Genomic DNA, 20414 nt, shown 5'->3' on the forward strand with positions numbered 1-20414 from the left:
GGGTACTTGGCTCTAGCCAATGTTGAACGGTGTTTGGCGGATTGAAAGGACGTCTAAAAGTGGCAGTTGGAGGCCCTTTGGTGGCACTTTCTGCGTATGGTTGCCACGCCCTTGTCTTTTATGGTGGTGTTCGCCATGACTTCATCATTGGCTTTGCTCATGGTTGGATTCTTCCTGGTCATTGTAGGAGGTTTTCTTCCGCTTTGTATTATTGGTACTTCTGGTCAGTGGGCTTGGGTGTTGTCATGCTGCATGTGGCATGTTCTCTTTGCAGGTGGTCACATCGGCTTTGGTTTCTACTCTCCCAAATGAGATGTGGGCACTCGGGGGGTCATTTACAAGAAATCACATATATCACATGCGTTCAAAAGTTATCAAACCCCCCCCTATACTCACATGCATTGAGGTAATAAAATAACCCTTTTTCTTATAAAACTAACGGATTTTTTTCAAGAAATGTAATAAAACCCCCCTTTTTAAAATGTAATTTTACGCATATTTGAAAAAAATTCCCAATTAAAAACCCCTTAATTTGAATTCATGTGCTATACTTTCATTTTTTGAGTCCCCACTTCCCTCTCCTTGTGGCCCCCATGTGTGTGGGTATGCAAGGGTGGGGTGGTAGCTCCCCTTGTACGTGGCTCCCCCTCGCAGGTTGGTTTTCTCTAATGTTTTTGAGGACGAGAACTCTCTTTCATGACTAAGATAGAAGCTAGAAAGCCCTATAAGAGGATGTGGTTGGGTGGAGAAGAGCACACCAATGTCCTTAGTAGAGAGAGAGAGAGAGAGAGAGAGAGAGAGAGAGAGAGAGAGAGAGAGAGAGAGAGAGAGAGAGAGAGAGAGAGAGAGAGCCATTCTTGTTATATCTCACAATTGTCTTTAACTTTAATTTGCCTTTGCTGCATATCTTGTCCTCTTGCCTCGTGTGCATAACAAACACAAATGAAGTTTATAATATAGGAATCACAACACCAAATTGGCAACACTTCCAGGTTCATTATGTTGCTTTTATTTCCCATGCATGTGTACTAGAATCGATTATGCACTTGACTGGGGGTAGGACATGACTTCCATTTCTTATAACTTCCAGAGAGATAGAGTGCCAATTTTCCACCATAATTTTGAAGTCCATGCACCGTTTTTTCTACTGTACTTAGTTTATTTGCTATAGTGTGAAGAGCGTTATTGTTTTGTTTATATCTTGGAAAAATGGTGTCTTTTAAATACAAATGAAGGCAAAATAAATGCTTGATCAACATGAATTCACTTGCAATTTTGTAAACTTATCCTTTTGCTAGGACAATGTCCACATTGTTGTATCTTTTGTTTTGCAAATAGGCATTTTTGTGCCTTGGCATGGCACACTCAATCTGAGACCCTTCCATGTTCCTTCAATAACATCGATCAATGGTATTCCCAATTCTAGTCTTTATCTTTATTTCATAAAAAGAAAGCTAGATGTTACTTTTTCACCCTCCAAAGAAGATTGCCTCAAGGCCAACCAAACATGACTAGTTTAAATCATGTACGCCACGTGAGTGGGTGTGTGAATGGCCCACCCACTAAGGGTGAGTGGGTCTGATTATTAATAATAGAGTATATTATGAAACAAAAAGAGGGTGGGGAAAGTAATGTTATTCCTCTTTACAGCTAGAGAAGTGAGACCTTCCTTGTGGATTTGTCGGGAGTCCCTAGATCTGCAGCCCTTGTTCACCCCCGCGCGAAGAATGATATTCTGCTCGACAAACGAGAAACTCAGCTGATGTGTTCTGTTGCTTGGGTTCGGCGCTCTTTTCTAAACTCTGCTTTTTGATTGTGGGTTTGCATGGAAGGTTTTGAACCGAGCAGAACTTGTAGTAGAATGCGGTTTCTTTGTGGTTGAGACAGTGGAAAATCCTTTCTTTCTTGTAGAGATTACAGAGGAGTTGGCCACCCTTCAGAATTCTGTGGCTTTTTTGCTGAAGATTTCATCAAGCTGCATTCTTGTGCTGCTTGGGCATTTAGGTCTCTGCACATTAATGTTATAATCAATGGAGGCCGCGTCACATGGTGAACAGATTGAGCGGCCCTCTCTTTCAAGTGAATGCTCACCACTATTGTCTGAACAGTTTAGCAATGCATCATCATTGCCTCCTCCTCAACACGATGATCCTGCAGCCTGTGACTCATCTGCCAAAAAGGTTCAGCAATTGATACTTGATGGAAAAGGCAGTAATTGGCATCAAAGCCCCATCTTTGCACCCCAAGATAAGGAGAGAAAGCCAGAAGATGCTTTACCCATAATGGATTTTGATCTTCTTTGTGCAACCATAGCAATGCAAAGGGAACCTTTGTCGGTTGATGTCCAACGAGATGCTTGCGAAGTTGGTGTGCAGCGAATGTGGGAAGGTGGAGTCCTTGATTGCTTTGAAGACAAGGAGATCGCATTGCGGACCTTTTGGTTTGTGACTTAATTAGCTTTCTTCTCTCGCACATTGATTTGGGGTGTGGTGTATTGACAGTACTTTATGGCACTTTGGCAGTTGTCCAAGTGTCACATACGGAAAGAATCTAAGCAGGGCTGGATTTGGGAGTTGTATAGCCAAGGTTTGTTAGCTCATGTGTGTGTGTGTGTGTGTGTGTGTGTGTGTGTGTGTGTGCACGTGCGCGCGCCCGTGTGTGAACGCAAGTATGCGTGTGATCCTGAACCAGAATTACAAGAGTTTCTGCCTGTTCAATGTAAGCTTTCTAGAAACTTATCAATGGCATCCTGTTTTTTTATTGCTGAGTGCAGGGTGGAGTCCATTTTCTACTTCTTGTAACTGCCTTCATCAGCTACATTCTTTTCCTTTGCGCCTATGGTCGGCAGTACCTCTACACTGCGATTACAGTTTTGATATGTGTTGCAGTGTATGCGAGTTTCTACCGTATCCAAATTCGAAGAAAGTTTAACATAAAGGTATTGTGTCTTTTATGTTAGATAAAGTGCTGCTTGTCTTTGCTTTTGATGCTTGAAGGAAAGAGGTGAAACAATAGGTTTTGCTATGTTTGTCTACACAGGGAAGCGATTTGGATGGAGTTGTGAGTGCTTTTGATGATGGTCTCAATCATTTCATTTGTGGTTGTTGTGCACTATGTCAGGCATGATGATCCTTTTTCTATCTCTTTCCTTCCTTTTCTGCTTCGTCCCAATGGAAACTCAAAGAATTACATTTGTATGTCTTTGCTTAAAGGACTATTATCTTTTTGAACTGCTTTAAAAGAGCTTTGTAGTGATTGAAATTTGTGTGCTTTGCAATTAGCAGCTGATCCAATGTAGATGGAACGTGCAAGCAACAAAGCCTGTTTTGTATTAAATCTTTACTTGCATAAATTGCTTGTCCTATTAGGACCATTATACATTGATAGAAAACTTGTGGGACTAGGATGTAATATCGTGGCAAAACGAAGGAAACTGGAACTCCTTTTATCCCTTCACTTTTACTCATGTTTGAGTATAGGTACCTTTAGCGTGACTCCCCGTCTTTGAAAGTATGTAAACAATTCACATTAGCGCATTTCATATTGTAAAAAGCGATCAGTGAGATCTAGCAAGTTTAGGCTCTAGTGGAGCTCTCACCCATCTAACAAGATCCTTAGCAGAACATGGGAGAGTAAAACTGTCAACCTGCTAGATGTTGTATGCAAAAATGACCATCCGCAATGAGGTCATAGAGCTGAGCTTAGGCTTGAGGTCAAGGTTCTTCCTTAGGATTATAAAGCATTGTTTTGAGCAACTAGACATTATCCTCATAATTATCAACAATAAGAGGAGATTGTTTTGCATGATGTAGAATTCACATATATTAGGCTGCCAATCCACCTGATAATAGATACATTAATATTATGCAGCAAGACGAGATTTGTTTCCTCGTACAAAGACAATGGAATGTCTCTTTGAAAATTCACTTAAAAACAACTATCTTTCAATGAGATTGTCGTGGTACAAGCTCGTAAGTATGATTGCCTTGATTGCAATTGGAGAAGGCTAGATTAAGAAAGGTGTGGGTGTAAAGGAAAGATATCATCAACAACTTTTGATTGAAAGGATCAATTCTACCTTCCAAGTTACTATCACCTTATCATTGGAAGATTTGCAATGCTTTCCGTGAGTTTATTGGGGGACAAGGTACCGAAGGATACGGTTGATGGTCTTTGGTAAGAAGTAGAGGTCCCATTGATGAGAAAACAAAAGAAATTCTTCAAAAAAAGCGGATAATTGGTAAAATTTAAGAACTCTCTAGCATTAGACGCCAATTGGTTAGAGGAACTGATTTGGTGCTGAATTTTCAGTTGTATCTCCAACTTGAGATCTTTGGTTCACAGCCCAGCATTGAAAAAGCCCTTGCACGCTTAGCAGTCAGTGGAGTGTAATGTTGTGCCCTGCTACAATAGAGGGGATGCTACTCTACTCCCTGTCATTGGATCAAAAGGATTAAGTATATGGAATTGCACGTGAATCGATGGGCCATGTGTACATTTTTACTGTGACTCATAGGCAAACCCTAGGCTACAAATCTTTAGGGTATTCTTTGCCGGCTCTTTGGTGAGTCTATTTACCTGCCGTGCATGTGACAAGGGTTGTAATCATATAGTCATACGATAAAGTACGATACATTTTGATACAGAAAATATAGTGTAATACAATTTATATCACACGGTTTAGATAAGTACGGTGTGTTCTTAGGAAAACTCTTAAGGATTATTTGACGTCGTACAATGTGTTGTATCATACAGTCATAAGTGCGATGTATTTGTACGATATGGGCATTCGCATGGGATACCATGCAAATCCATTATCTTAGTTGGAACCGTTGCATAATTCTCCTTGCATAATGATTCGACAAGGCACAATCAGGCAACCAACGACTTTTTAATTGTTTAGATACATATAGTGCATCAACGAGTGTGAAAGAACTGCCATCTGCAGCAGTAAGCACAATCTTTCCAACTCCCTTGACCCGGATAAGAGGCATTGTTAGCTCAAGTGACTGAATTCCCATGAGGGACATTCTCAAGAGAGGTAAACTAGTCACGATGAGAGGTAATGTGCTTTGTAGCACCATTTTCAAAGTACCACACTTAGCATCTGCAACAATTGACAAATGCATCATGGACAAAAGGATCATAAGTGCACTCTGCACTAAAGGCCCATTCTGCATCAACATCAGCATAACAATCTCCTTTCACTGAAGACTCAACAATAGCTGCATTTGTAGTGGAACCAGTATTACTAGTGGAACCAAAGAGGAGTTAGACGATATGAACCTGCAAACTGCGCCAAAATTTCCATTGCAATTGACGTTGCAATTTTCGGGATTATACAAAGTTTGGACTCTGACGATGTTGTGACTCATCGATCGCATCGAATGCTGACATCGCCATTTTTACACGCTAAAGCTTTTTGGAAAAAAAGTCAACAAGCTCTTTTGAAGTACTAAATTGTTTTTAGTGATTGCTTTTGGGAATTACTATTAGCTAAGTGCGCTAGTTAAAAGGCATATGTGCTAGTTGTAATCAGATTTTGAGAGTGCTCTCTCTCAATAGGGGACGTTGTGCACTTTGCTTGAGTAGAGAACATAATACTTGAGACAAGACACGGAGTAGTGGAGTTCCACTCTAAGAAGCAATGGCTCCTTGGGCCTTAACTAGGCACCCCTTACGTCGGGGCACTGAGAACGGGAATATCTGTAAGGCCACCAGGAACGGGTACTTTTGATGCGTCACATCAGATGGGTGACAGGGAGCATCGGGAAGAGGCATCCGACCATCCGGTAACGGACATCTTTGATGCGTCATAGGATGGGTGACATAGAGCATCGCGAAGGAGATTGTACCGTAAGTTCGGTAGGAAAGGACTAGGTGATGGGTATTCCTGATGCATCACAAGGTGGGTGATAGGTGCATCAGAAAGGGAATATCCATAGTCAAGAGGAAATTCCGAACTGTGTTAGAATTGTGCACAAGGAAAAGCAAACACTTGAATGAAGATGGGTTCAGAGGAAACTTTGAGGAAAAAACAGATGCTTTCTAAGGAAGCGGAATTGCTTTTCGGGAAAGCAGATGCTTACCCGCGAGGAAGTCTATGTCTGCATTGTAACTGTGCATGTGATTGCATCCAGGGACTCCTGGGAAGTGCTATGAAAGCATTGTTTTTAACTTATAAGGTTTTATTGAGTTTTTGGGCAGATTCAGACTATTTTAAAATACGCCGGCCGCCCACTTAATAAGTGGGCAGCCATCTTATAAATAAGGCAACAGATCAGCCAACGTTTTCTCTCTCTCTTTTTTTGGCAGAACAGTGCAAGGGAAAAAAAAAATAAAATTTGTCCGCGATCTCTACGCGAGCAGCTATTCGTGCTCGTGGCTAGGAGCTATAAAAGCATCATATGCCCTCACTCAAAGAGGAGGATCACTTTTTTGCAAGAAGGAGATGCTGCTGCAAAGTTCACCCGCAAGGAAGACGTTTGCCGGTGGTGCCCATGATTGTCCCAAGTGTATCGTGCGTGAGTTCTCTCCCGAAGAAGTGCCTACGAAGCGTGTTTCCATCGCGACAAGCTGCTGTTTTTCTCTGTTTTTAGCCCATAAACGCTGTAGATGGGGCTGATTTACGAGAAGGAACTCGAGAACACACCTCTTTTGTGTGGAGGATTGGAAGAGAGGATTTTCTATTTAGAGATCTCTTCCGAGGAATTGCTTTTCGAGAACCGAGTTGCGTTTCGAGCGTCGAGACTTTGAAGGTAACGATTTTCATGTTATGATCTCCGAGTATTTGATTGCAGGTGTACTTCCTCTACATGAGGGAGTAGGAGCATAGGAAGGCACGAGCCTCTGCAGGATAAAAGCGCTCTGAGGAACTAGAGCCAGATCAGCCCAAGGGTTTCGTACCGAGTTTGGGAAGTAGATCCACGGATTGGAGAGAGGTAGTTGCTCAAGTTTGTGATCCGGAAGTTGGGATTTCCAAGTAAGGACTTCGTGTCTGGGAAAGCAGAGTTGTTCTGCGGGAAGAGGACTCTGGAAACAGAGTTGGAAAAGAGAGTTGTAGGGATGTTATGCTCTGAGTCTGGAAGGTGAGATCCAGAGGCGAGAACCTTGGTTCTTAAGGATTTGGAATAAGGAACGGAAGTTTCTTGGAATAGGGTTTTGCCATAGGAATCAGAAGCTGAGGCTTCCAGGAACCATCAAGTCTTATTCTAGAACGAATGTGGTAATGCATTCGGTTCGAGTGCTTGTATAGACTTCTCCTCAATAATAAAGATACTATTATGGGGGGAGACCAGCCCATCTTTTGGTCCCCAGTACTGTGTCGATCTTCTCACTCTCTATCTCTCTCCCTTTATCTATTTCTCTCTATATACTCTAGCTTCAGTATTAAGTGATAAATTCTCTTTATCCGAATGTATTTTATATTGAGCTATCAGCCTTAGTGTTTTCTGTCACGTGACACATCCGACCCTATGTGTCCGTGGACAAGCTACAACATGACCAGGGTTCAGTTCAGTCAAGTCAGTGTAGAATAGGAAGTGATCTGGCACTTTTGTGAGTCTGTTCGCAAACCGTGCATGACCAGACACGTAGAGTAGATGCATATCCTCCGGTTGCACACAACATGATCATAAGCATTCCCATCATAATCCATTAGAATCCATAAGGGGAATTTTCTAGTGCATTAAACCTATTTTCCCTATTTTTGACATTTTTCACTTATTTATTAAGTGACTTTTGTTGGGAACTAGGGCAATTTTGCTAAGATAATATAAAAGAAAACCAGAGTTAGCACTTTCTGGTAGAGGAGGTAGTAGGAGCATTGCTCAACAGGCCCACTCTCAAGGAAGAACAAGAACCTCAGCCTGGCGTTTTTGCCAAACACCAGCGTTTTCAGCTTAGACACATCGGCGTTTTCACCACCAGGACCCTGGCGTTTTTCAGCCCTACTTTGGCGACCTCAGACAGCGTTTTCAGCCCTAGAGCATAGCGACTTCCACCAGCATCCCAGTACCAGCATCATAGCGTTTTTGCAGCCCATGAACCTGCGTTTTTGCATCAGTGATTCCAGCCAGCACTTGGCGCTTGCCTGAGCATTTCTGCCAGCGATTTTCAGCAAGGTGTTTCAGCCAGCAAAACAGGGACAAAACCAGCCAGCAGATCAGCGTTTTTAACTCAGCTAGTCAGCGTTTTTGATCCAGCACATCAGCGTATGTAGCAGTAGGAACCAGCGTTTTGCAATAGCATATTCAGCCAAAGGACCATCGGACTTAGCAGATAAAGGACAGCCCGACAAGAAGCACCCCAAAGCATTCAGTTTTCAGCCATAGTCTCGTCCTCGTCGTCCACACCGTCGACCTCGACATAGCCCCATTAGATTTGCATCAGCCATTGTACCGGATTGTGCAATCAATAGTAAACCACACTCGCCATCGAGAGTGGGCCCTTGGAGAAGGGTTTGACAACATCTCTGGTGTCGTATTCTCTTCTCTCTCAGTCTCTCAGTCTCATGCACCTTCACGCAGAGTGTCCATTCACATTGTTTGTGTCCATTGCACTCTCTCACTAAAGAACGGAAGGCTCTCCCTTCTGTAAGTAAAAGGAACCTTGAGCACAGTTCGGAGCACTCATCTTGAGCAAAGTTCAACATTCATTCCTATGCACCTAACATTGGTATCAGAGCTTTGGTAGTGTTTTGTATCACTTAAGGAAAGAACCACAAGAACCACATAATTTTTTTTTGCTTGTTGCGGTCGCACGTAACCCAAGACTTCTCGGGCGTGTCGATTCCTAATCGTGTTTTTGAAGAGTGACAGGAAACCCAAGAAAGAAGGGCTTGTCCAGCCTCCCTTTGTGCCTCTTTTCACTCATTGAGAGCGGACCGTGCACTTAGCGGCAGGCCAATCGACGTGAGGTGGGAAAAAGCAACCTTGGTGTGAGCGCAAGGCCGCCAAGGGGTGCACTCGCAGAAAAGAGCAGAACTTGGATGAAGAAAAGTTCCTTCTCTAACACAGACTGCAAGCGAAAGAAGAACCTCAAGAACCTCAAGAACTCAAGACCCCCAAGAACCCAAGAACCCAAGACCCACAAGAACCCAAGTTCCTCGTGAACTTAAGAACCAAAGATCACAGTGCATGGTTATCACCCGAAGCGGAATGGATACTTCGCATGGAGGTGATGTGCATGAAAGTAGTGAAGAAGAAATTTTCACCATGGAGGTTTTCCTGACGCTCCCCCTACGCCATCTACGCCAGGGATTGTACCAAATCCTATGGAGGCTTTGGTCAAGTCAATGATGGACATGATGGCACAACAAGAAGAAGCGAATCGCGTTGCGCCGGCACAACAAGAAGCGACTCACATTACTTTGGAACGCAAGCGCGATGCACGAAAAGAAAGAAAAGCACAAAGAAAGGAGGCAACCGAAGAAAGACGAGCGGCCTTGGAGGCCGATCGTGAGGTTCAGAGAGACCTACGCATGCAAGAATTGGTTCGACAGGTTCTCGCTTCGAAGTCCGAGCTAGCCAAGATGTTGGTAGTTCATCAAGTAGCGCAAGCCGAGATTCGAACTCCAACAACCCAGTCATAGAGAAGATCTAGTTCAGTAAGTATGATGGTAAGCTGGATGCCACGGTTATTCATTCTTGGTTGCATCAATTTAATGCTTTTTTTGCGACAACTAAGAAGACAGGAAATAGCAAGGTTTTGACGGCAATCATGTACCTTGCCGGTGATGCCATAAATTGGTACCTCGCATGGCAAGAAGTACAGTTAGCCGCGCACCTAGAGGAAGCCGACGAAGTCACGTCCCTTTCCTTCAATTGGGCCGATTTCCAAGACAAGCTCAAGGCGCGATTTATGCCACCTCAGTATCTTGCACGATTGAAGGACGATTGGCGCGGTCTCAAGCAAAATGGTATGACAGTTATGTCTTTCTCTAATCGTGTTTTGCAGCTCGGCACTCAATTACGCAAATCGGATGCAGAGCGCAAGGAGGCATTTCTTTATGGATTGGACGAGTATATCAAGTATGATGTCGAGGTGCTCGATCCAATCTATCTCAACAAGGCGGTAGCGATTGCTCTCGCACAGGAGATGAAGCACAACAAGGGAAAGCGTAAGGAAAACAAGACTTCAACAAGTACCTCTTACCGTTCAGAACCTTCAGAACGGTAAGAATGGTAACTCTTCTAACCAATCTTCCAATAGTCTCTCAGAAAAGAACTCTCAAAGTGAATCTAAGGGTAAAGCTAAACCTAAGCTCACTCCAGATGAAAAGGGAGCACAAGGAATTTTAGGAGGATACATCTCGTCGGAAGAGCAAAGCACTTATTCTAAGGAAGGTCGTTGTTTTCATTGTCACATTAAGGGTCACATAAAAAGAACACGTCCTAAGCTTGACTCTAATGAATCTAAAGAATCCACAGAACCCACTTCCTCTGTCAATGCAATAAATGACAACACGAGTGTGTCCCAAGTTTCTCATGACCCTCCCATTGACGAGTCTGTCATTAAATGTTATGGTCATATGACGGGGCAGCGTTTTGTCATATTGTTTGACCCAGGCAGTATGCATGATGTGATTAGTCCCTCTCTTGTTGAGAGAGCCCGCCTAGAGGTTAGTCAAAAATCTCCTCTCGAGGTCTCTGGCTTCGCTCCCGGTATGGACTCTCTCATCACGAAAGAGTGCCTTGATGTGTTGTTTACAGTTCAACAAGCTGCTTTCAATAGAAATTTTTTTGTCTCTCCTCTCTCAGGGTGTGATATGATTTTGGGCATTCGATGGTTTCGTAAGCATAACCCTGTCATTGATTGGGCGGAAAATACGTTCAACTTTCAATGCCAAAAGTGACTCTCCCATTGTCATTCGTGGAGAGTAAGTTGTTCATTCTCCATCACTCATTTCTAATGTGCAGGCGAAGATTGAATGGATTCAGGAGAAAGAGACTCTCTCGGTCTCATCTTCTCCAAAGCATGATACACAGGATTTGTATGATGATAAGCATGATGATTTGAATGATAATGATGAGCATGATGATTTAGATGACACTGACTAGCATGATGATTTGCATGATGACCACGATGTGATTTCTCACAAGCATGATGATTTGTATGATCAAGACGTGATTGTTCACCAGGATGATGGTTTAGTTGATGATGTTTAGTTGATGCTTTTTCTAGCGAAGCTAACCTCGTTGCAGATTCGATCGATCACGAAGAATCGATCTTGGCTTTTGAGTCGAGGTCCACAGCAAATCACCAGGCAGGTTTGATTAAACATGATGAACCGATCTTGGCTCTCGAGCCTAGGTCCAAAAAACCCTTACAGGAAGTACTATGTGTTCGAATGATTAGTTAGCACGCATTGTTCGAGTGTTTCATTCGTGATGCTTTCCTGTATTTTAGTCATCGTCCTTCTGTGATCCCTTTTCAAAGGCATGCCATATTGTACGTTGAGCACAATTCACTCATGAATGAGCACGGATGTATGCGGATTTCTCACGAAAACTTGAAAAGTATGCATTCAAGGAAGTCACATTCCATGTCTCTCCCTTGGCGTGACACAGTCGTAGAGAGAGCACAAGAAAGTATGAGCACCAAGCATGGGCATTTCCGTTGTGAATTGCCATAGTTGATTATTCGATTTCATTATTTGCATGTGTGTGGTGAACGGGTTGGCACTCCGTCTATTTGTTCATCTACATTGCATGCACAGTCTTTGAGGAAGACAAGATTTTTTCCAGTCACTTTACATGGAATAGGTATGTTCATGTTTTTGCGTTGGAAGTGATTTCAGGAATTTTCAGACATGGAGATTCTTGAATAAGGAAGAACATTGACTCTAGACGAAGTTGAAGCATCGAAGGAGCCACATATGACTTTGTGTCGCTTTCGGCGCGGTCCAAAAAAGCAAGCGTTGCAGACCTTGATGAAGCTCAAGTATCACAGGATCCACACATCAGAGTGGGCCGGCGAAGAGTCCTTTCAAGGATTTCAGATATTGTTGGCGATCTCCCTCGACGCCATACAGTTCGGTACCAGTACCTCACTTTGAAAAGGAGGGGATGTCACGTGACACATTTGACCCTATGTGTCCGTGGACAAGCTACAGCATGATCAGGGTTCAGTTAAGTCAAGTCAATCTAGAATAGGAAGTGATCTGGCACTTTTGTGAGTCTGTTCGCAGACCCTGCATGACCAGACACGTAGAGTAGATGCATATCCTCCGGTTGCACATAGCATGATCATAAGCATTCCCATAAGAATCCATCAAAATCCATCAGGGGAATTTTCTAGTGCATTAAACCTATTTTTCCTATTTTTGACGTTTTCACTTATTTATTAAATGAGTTTTGTTGGGAACTAGGTAGGGCAATTTTGCTAAGATAATATAAAAGAAAACCAGAGTTAGCACTTTTTGGCAGAGGAGGCAGCAGGAGCATTGCTCAACAGGCCCACTCTCAACAAGAACAAGAACCTCAGCCTGAGGTTTTTTCCACACACACCAGCATTTTCAGCTTGACACATGAGCATTTTCACCACTAGGACCCGTGCATTTTTCAGCCCTACTTTGGCGACCTCAGGCAGCGTTTTCAGCCCTAGAGCATAGCGACTTCCACCAGCATCCCAGTACCAGCATCATAGCGTTTTTGCAGCCTGCGTTTTGCATCGGCGATTTTAGCCAGCACTTGGCGCTTGCCTGAGCATTTCTGCCAGCGATTTTCAGCAAGGTGTTTCAGCCAGCAAAACAGGGACAAAACCAGCCAGCAGATCAGCGTTTTTAACTCAGCTAGTCAGCGTTTTTGATCCAGCACCATCAATGTATGTAGCAGCAGGAACCAGCGTTTTGCAATAGCATATTCAGCCGAAGGACCATCGGACTTAGCAGATAACGACAGCCAGACAAGAAGCACCCCAAAGCATTCAGTTTTCAGCCATAGTCTCGTCCTCGTCGTCCACACCGTCGACCTTGACATAGCCCCATTAGATTTGCATCAGCCATTGTACCAGATTGTGCAATCAATAGTAGACCACTCTCGCCATCGAGAGTGGGGCCCTTGGAGGAGGGTTTGACAACATCCATGGTGTCGTATTCTCTTCTCTCTCTCTCTCTCTCTCTCTCTCTCTCTCTCTCTCTCTCTCTCATGCACCTTCACGCACAGTGTCCATTCACTTTGTTTGTGTCCATTGCACTCTCTCACTAAAGAACGGAAGGCTCTCCCTTCCCTAAGTAAAAGGAACCTTGAGCACAGTTCTGAGCACTCATCTTGAGCAAAGTTTAACATTCATTCCGTTGCACCTAAAATTTTCAGCCACCTACCTCAGCGTTTTCAGCATACAGCCCTAGCTTCGTCGCGGTCGCAGTCGTAGTCCTTGCCGTAACTCCACCAGCGTCTTCAGATTTTAGCCATCATCCTCTTCAACGTTTCATTTTTCAGCCCATCGCCATCCCTTGCAATAGCAGATCAGCCCACAGGCTCGTCGTTGTCCTCGTCGTCATCGGAGTACCAAGTATCTCCAGTAGTACCATTTAGTACCTCAACAGCACCGCAGCACAAGTACCCCTCATCGTCATCTGCGTCGTCGACGCAGTACCCCAGCATCTAGCACCCTTGCATTTCGGCTCGGCTCCAGCCTAGCTCAGTGTAGGGATCATTAGGACCTCCGTGTCCTTAGCACCCAAGTACCGAAGTACCCTGTAGTACCAAGTACCAAGTATCCGCAACACCTAAGTCTACGTGGACATGCTTCAACTACAGTCTAGCATGAGTCTAGCGTAGGACCTAGCCTGTCACTTTGTGAGCCTCTCGAAGGACGTGCATGATCAGGCAGGTCATAGTTGCATACTCTCACTTGCAGAGTTAAGACACTTGCGCATATAGGCATATGAAGAGTCACTTAAGTCATTTCATTAATAAGTTGCTTTGACATGACATTTATCAAAGGGCAAATGGCTAAAAGACCTATAAGAGTGGCCCCTTGGGCGCTAGAGAAGGAAGAAAAGGTGGAAGAAGAAGCAGTTCCCGCAGCAACACCTCTTCTCAGCAATACCCAGCAGATCTGGCGTTTTTCAGCCATCAGCCTTAGCGTTTTCAGCCACCTACCTCAGCGTTTTCAGCATACAGCCCTAGCTTCGTCACGGTCGCAGTCGCAGTCCTGGCCGTAACTCCACCAGCGTCTTCAGATTTCAGCCATCATCTCTTCAGCGTTTTCAGTTTTCAGCCCATCGCCATCCCCGGCGATAGCAGATCAGCCCACAGTTTCGTCGTCGTCGGAGTACCAAGTATCTCTAGTAGTACCCATTAGTCCCTCAGCAGTACTGCAACACAAGTACTCCTCTATCGTCGTTGTCATCGACGCAGGTCCCCATCATCTAGCACCCCTTGCGTTTGGGCTTGGCTCCTGCCTAGCTCTGCGTAGGGATCATTAGGACCTCTGTGTCCTTAGCACTGAAGTACCGAAGTACCCCGCAGTACCAAGTGCTAAGTATCCGCAACACCCAACACTTAGCCTCTGAAGTACCAAGTAACCGCAATACTCTTCAACACATCAAGAGTACCCAACATCAATAGCATCAAGTACCCATCAACATCTCAACATCTCATCATTTAGCATCATTGTATCAACATTTTGTGCAAGTAATAAAGCAAGGAATTGCTTTGGCAACAGAGCAAGGGGGCCCTTGAGGGTGGTTGGGACCCGACATACGGTGTCGTCTCTCTCTCTCTCTCTCTCTTAGTTTTTCTTTCAAGTGAAGTAACCTTGTGTTTGTGCGGGGATGCGAGCAAAATCCTTCTGTTGCACCTGACATTTTCTCTGCTGGCTTCCGACGACGACCTTGTTGGATCCCTCTTGCGGTGGCGCTTCTAAGCGCCTTCCTGGTGTTGGTCTGTGGTTTCCGCAATTTCCTCTTGGATGGGCACCTCATGGCAACAGTTTTGGTCATCCTCTTCAGCCTCCTTTCCCATCCTTCAATGTTATAGAGTTGGTCACCCCAAGTTGGAAATCTGGCATGACACACGAGAGAATCACTTACAATACTTCACAACTTTAAAATAAAGTCGACATGTCATGGCGGAGTTCTGTACCCACAAGTATTGGCCCCAAAGACTTGTGCTCCTCTTGGTATTTCTTTATTTATTGATCACAAGGTACAACTCCCGAGGGTCCTCTCCTCTCAAACTCTGCCTCAGATGCTCTGTAGAGTGAGCCCTCAAGGGCTCTTATAAACTTTACAAGGGATGCCCAAAAGTACAGAGCCCAAAAGCAATTAGGTCAAAAGCACTTTCACCCAAAAGCTCTGGTCCCCAAAAGCTAGCGCTGGAGATTCCCAAAAGCAGCAGTGTAATTTGCGGAAATCTGTACAACCTGCCACGACAACACAAATCGTGAAAATTCGGTTGGACCTTGCCACGTCAGCGTCTGTACGATCTGCCACGTCAGCATGTCAATGTATTTTATGAAAATCCCTTTTAGAGTTCAAGCTTGTGTCTTTTAGGGTTTCGGGTGCCACGACCGATGCTTCATAATTTCTTCAAGTTAGTCCGTTACTTGGCCATTTCTCTACCAGTTGGTCATGCCGCGTCATCACTTTGTGACATTCACCCTCCTGAGGAGCGGATCTCCTCTTAGTGCGTCTTTTGATGTTGTCTAGGGCCTCTCAGTTTTGTATGCCCCATACCTTCTTCGTAGGTTTTCAGCTTTTCAGCAGTTTGGAGGTGCCCATCTTGCTGTGGCTTTGGTGGATACCCTGTCCCTCCTCTTTACTCCTACAGTAGTTGCTAGGGCACTTTTTACCATCACCAGTTTTTTCCCGTGGTTCTTTCAATTTTTTATGTTTTGGCCGTTGGCCTTTGGAATTGCCTACGGGCATCTAATGTAACAGTCTTTACTTTCCCTTGGGGTAGGCACCATTTCAGGTGCTCCAAGGGGAGTCAAGTAATAGAATGTCAGCACCATTTTTTTTCTTTTGTTTGGGTCATGGTGGGGATCCTGGATTTCTGAGAGTGTAATATGATACGGAGATACCAATCCCCCCCCAACCCCCCCCTCCCCTCCCCCAACAAAAGCACACTTCAGTACATCAAGTTTGCTGTGTCTGCAGAGAAAACTTCCTGATTGTGTCAATGTTTGTTTTTCTTCCACAGGTGCCCCCCCCCCCCCCAAAAAAAAAGCACACTTCAATACATCAAGTTTGCTGTGTCTGCAGAGAAAACTTCTTGATTGTGTCAATGTTTGTTTTTCTTCCCCAGGTGCCCCCCCACCCACCCCCACCGTAACCCAAAAAAAAACTCGTTGAATGCAATTAAATTGCTTGCATAAGATGGCTTGGGTGTGTGCATTGGACCTTATTCTTAGTTGTCTCTCTCATGCTCTTATTGCAGGAGGCCAGAACTTTAGAAATGAACAATGTCCAGGATGGTAGTTGGCGCGGTAGAGGAGACACTCTATGGGTGGGAAGCTATGCTATGCCAACTGCATCGCAAGGCATTGAGTCTTCTGAGCAGGATTCAGACCTAAGACAGCCTGTTGTTGTCACTATCTCCCCTGAAGACAGCAGAGAGTCAGATGGCCATTCTTAGGCATGGCTTCAAGAAGTATCCAACCAGCAATCCACTGGCTGACAATGTAACACAAGGTATCGAACAAGAAGCTTGGAAAACCCTGTTTACATGAAGAGCCAAAGTCTTGTGACCCTTCTGAGGGATAAGGCCACTAGTAGGGCTTTTGGAATGATCGAATCAAATTGGACCACCAGGAAAAGTTGCAAAGTTCCCCATTGGTCGGTATCAACGAGGGTGTGCCCTTACCATTTGAGCCCCTTGTGCAAAGCTTTGATGCGAGGGCTCGCTTGTCATTCATATGGTGGTGGCACCCTGAGAAAAGCACAAAATTCTCACTTGCCCAGTTTTGAGTGTCCTCTTCTTAAAAATGCTTAAATTGTGTTGAGGTCAATGTATTCCAGGCAGAAATGGCTTGCAGCCTGATGGTGGCATGGGGAGGTTTAATAGACTGTTGGATGCTGTCATTATTTTGTTTGCAGATATTATGCAGATCTGCAAGCAACTATTTTGCAGCTTGATTTTGATTAAAATAGTAAAACCAAATGTATGCACTCTCATGAAATGTACACTGGGCACATAATTGAATAGAAGGTGCGTGCGCGATTTGATTTTGGAAACCAATTGGGCACTATGATGAAACGTACATTGGGCACATTGCTGAAGTTTTTGGGTTAGTTGCCAAGGGGCATGTGCATTTGTTTTCCAGCTTGATTTTGAGCGACTAAAAACCTGATGCACACTCCGATGGACTGCTCCCCCCCTTCCCCCCCCCTAAGGCCGCCTTTCCCTCTCTGTTGGATAGGTCTTTGAGGTCTCTTGGGATTGGTCCTACGATGTAAATCAATCTCTCTCTCTCTCTCTCTCTCTCTCTCTCTCACACACACACACACACACACACACACACACACACACACACACACACACACACGCACACACACACACACATACACACCCCCTCGTTTTAGCGGTAGCTTTTCCCAACTGCGAAAAGTTGATGGGCTGTACGGACGGCCTTCCAACGAGCATCCCCATAACTTGTAGTGAGGGAAATGGTTCGAAATAGCTCACCACATGAAAGAAGGGTTTATCGTAAAACCCAAACAAGTCACTCGCCACCATGTGGAGGTAATTTTGAGTCTCTAAGATGTATGTTCAAAGTCTTCTTACTAGATGTTTAGAGGGTTGTCCATCTAGAAGACGACACCCATGTGTTCCACTAGCATGGATGTGACTTTGTGTCTCTAGAGAGTTGTTTGAAGTCCCCCTTAGTGCTAGTTCCTTCCGAATTGTATGTAGGGCTTCTATCAACTAATAGCATGTGGCAACACTAAGTTGCTAGAGGGATTTGCAATATTAGGGTGAGGTGAAAAAGTGGTGCGTAGACATTGTGAAGAAGTAATAAGCTTAGGTTTGAGTATTGGAAGATTCTATAGAATCTTCCTCCACATTCCCATGGTCCCCCCACCCTAATCCTCCCCATCCACCTCCTCTACGCCCGTCTCCTTGATCCTTAGTACCAACCTCCACCAATCCCTAATTCCTTCCTTTCTCTCTTTGAGTCCATGGCCAACACAAACGCATCCCTTGGCCTGCAAATTTGACGGAGAGAGAGAGAGAGAGAGAGAGAGAGAGAGAGAGAGGTCTCTGTAGGCAAAGCCAGTTCTTGACTTGCGCATGCACACACACACACACACACATAGAGAGAGAGAGAGAGAGAGAGAGAGAGAGAGAGAGAGAGAGAGGTCTCTGTAGGCAAAGCCAGCTCTTGACTTGCGCATGCACACACACACACACACACACATAGAGAGAGAGAGAGAGAGAGAGAGAGAGAGAGAGAGTGAGAGAGCTCTGCGTCTTTACAATAGGCCTCGAGTGGTGATATCCCTGCCCACCTGCTCTATGCAGAGAGAGAAAAGAAAAGCTAGTTTGAGACGGCAGTTTGAGCCACGCAGACTCCAGAGGCCACGGATGTATTAGTGAAGGGATCGCTTTGACCCATGCAGACTCCAAGAGAATCTGTGTTGATTCTCTTTCTCTTTTTATTTTCCAAAATCGTTGGTACATACTCTTTTCAATGTTTTACATGAAAAGGAATGTCCAATCAACATAGAATATAATAAAGTACAGTTTGAAATGAATGCCCGACTCTCTTCTCTAAGGCTTGTTTTAGAAAGCCAATGGAAAGGTTGAGTTGCTTCTTTCGATATTAAAGGACATGAGTCCAACATACATCCCAAATGGATATGACATTTTTCTAGGCCCGAAGCAAATGTGCTTCCATAGCATATAGATAGTAACTATGATGCATCATGGTTATTAGTTGCTTGTCTTTTTATTTTCTTCTAGTCGCTACAGTTTCGATAAGTGTGGTTGGTGAAATTGCTCCCTAAGGAGTGTGAGGGCTATGGCTCGTGCTTGTGTGTGTGCGAAAGTGGGAGAACAAGCTTGAAAGGGGGAAACATCACACTTGTGAAGGAGGGAGTGTGTGTGAGTTTCTTTTTTGCTTTTATAGTAAAGGGGTTAGGATTAATCAAAGTTGGACAACAATGGGCCTTTACCCAACAATCTCCGACTTAAACGCCAATGTGGCGATGACTAAAGCTAGTATGTACAAGTGTGAAGCATGACAGCTTCACCCTTATACAAATCTGTTTATCCTATACTCATTAACTTGATGCAATGGGCAAATCACTCCGTAGTTAGGCTCTTCGTTAGAGCATTTGTTGGGTTGTCATCAATGTGGACCTTTACAAGCTCCAAGCGCTTATCAACGCCATGTAGCTCAAGCTCATAGGTATCATCAAACTTCACTTTTCGACGAGTATGTGTATACGTAGAGAACCATTCTCTATGAGGTGCCACATGGAAACTGGCTCCAAAATCTATGACCCAAATTTGATCAAAACTAGCATATTGTGCAATAAGGGCATCTAGACTAAAATATGTTGTAAAGACTAGAACACTTAAGTAACTATGGACCTCACGCACATCTGCACTCTTAGAAGACTCTAGCACATTGAGCTTCCCAATCTTAGCTTTGCCCTTGCCGTCATTGTTACACGTCTTTGTTGGGGTATAGGCGTCTGTGCCTTGCCTGGCCGCCCAGAGTGTGGGCGCCCACTGACTTGTATACCTTATACATAGCATAAGTGTATAGGGGGCTGCTCACTCTTTTGAGTCTCCCCACCCACATCGTGTGTGTGTCTCCTTCTCTCTCTCTCACTCTCCGTCTGTGGTGCTCCCCGATCGCCTTCAATTGGTATCAGAGCTATGGTGACTGCGGAGAGCACGACGGCTTTGAGAGCTTCGAGGCGATAGCTCGCTCGCTCTCGACGGTGGAGTTCGATCGCGGAGTTTCACAGAGAGTGATTTTAGATTGAGGAGCATTGTCTTTGGAGCTTAGGAGCTTGGTGTGGTCAAGCTTGGTCGAGGAGGCGGTTGCGGCTTCCTTGGTGAGAGGAGCTTTTGAGCTCAGTGGAGCTCGTTAGAGAAGTGCTCGGCGGAGGAGAGCTTGACATTCGAGTGCTTGGATGCTGTTGTGGCAGAGCTCTTGCGTTGGAGCTTGCATTGAGAGGACATTGCATCACGCAAAGTGGAGCAGGAGCAGGAGCAGGAGCAGGTTCAAGACTGTGTGCAGCTCGTTTTTGCCATTTTCGGGCTCTAAAACGCAGTTTTTTGCGTAGCTCCGTCATACAGAGTCAGATCTACATGATCCAGAAGTCTAGATCAGGGTTTTGGCACGCTCCGAACGCGATGGTGATGTCTATTTGCTGAAATTATGCTTTGAATTACAGCAGGTACAACAACAGGTTTATTTGTGCACTTTCGGGTCCCCAAAACACTGTT

The 20414-nt window shown here is 44.6% G+C and overlaps 1 protein-coding gene across 1 annotated transcript; it reads left to right on the forward strand.

Annotated features, from left to right (window-relative positions):
- Positions 1-1634: 1634 nt before the first annotated feature.
- Positions 1635-17185, forward strand: LOC147418157 (PLAC8 family protein). Its single transcript, XM_086507617.1, has 5 exons — positions 1635-2440; positions 2523-2586; positions 2774-2938; positions 3040-3120; positions 16389-17185. The coding sequence occupies exons 1-5, from the start codon at positions 2031-2033 to the stop codon at positions 16584-16586; spliced, it is 918 nt and encodes a 305-aa protein (XP_086363743.1). The 5' UTR covers positions 1635-2030; the 3' UTR covers positions 16587-17185.
- The last annotated feature ends 3229 nt before the right edge of the window (positions 17186-20414 follow it).

Source organism: Adiantum capillus-veneris, chromosome 30 (assembly GCF_014529385.1).
Source record: "Adiantum capillus-veneris isolate H3 chromosome 30, ASM1452938v2, whole genome shotgun sequence".
Taxonomy (NCBI): Eukaryota; Viridiplantae; Streptophyta; class Polypodiopsida; order Polypodiales; family Pteridaceae; genus Adiantum; species Adiantum capillus-veneris.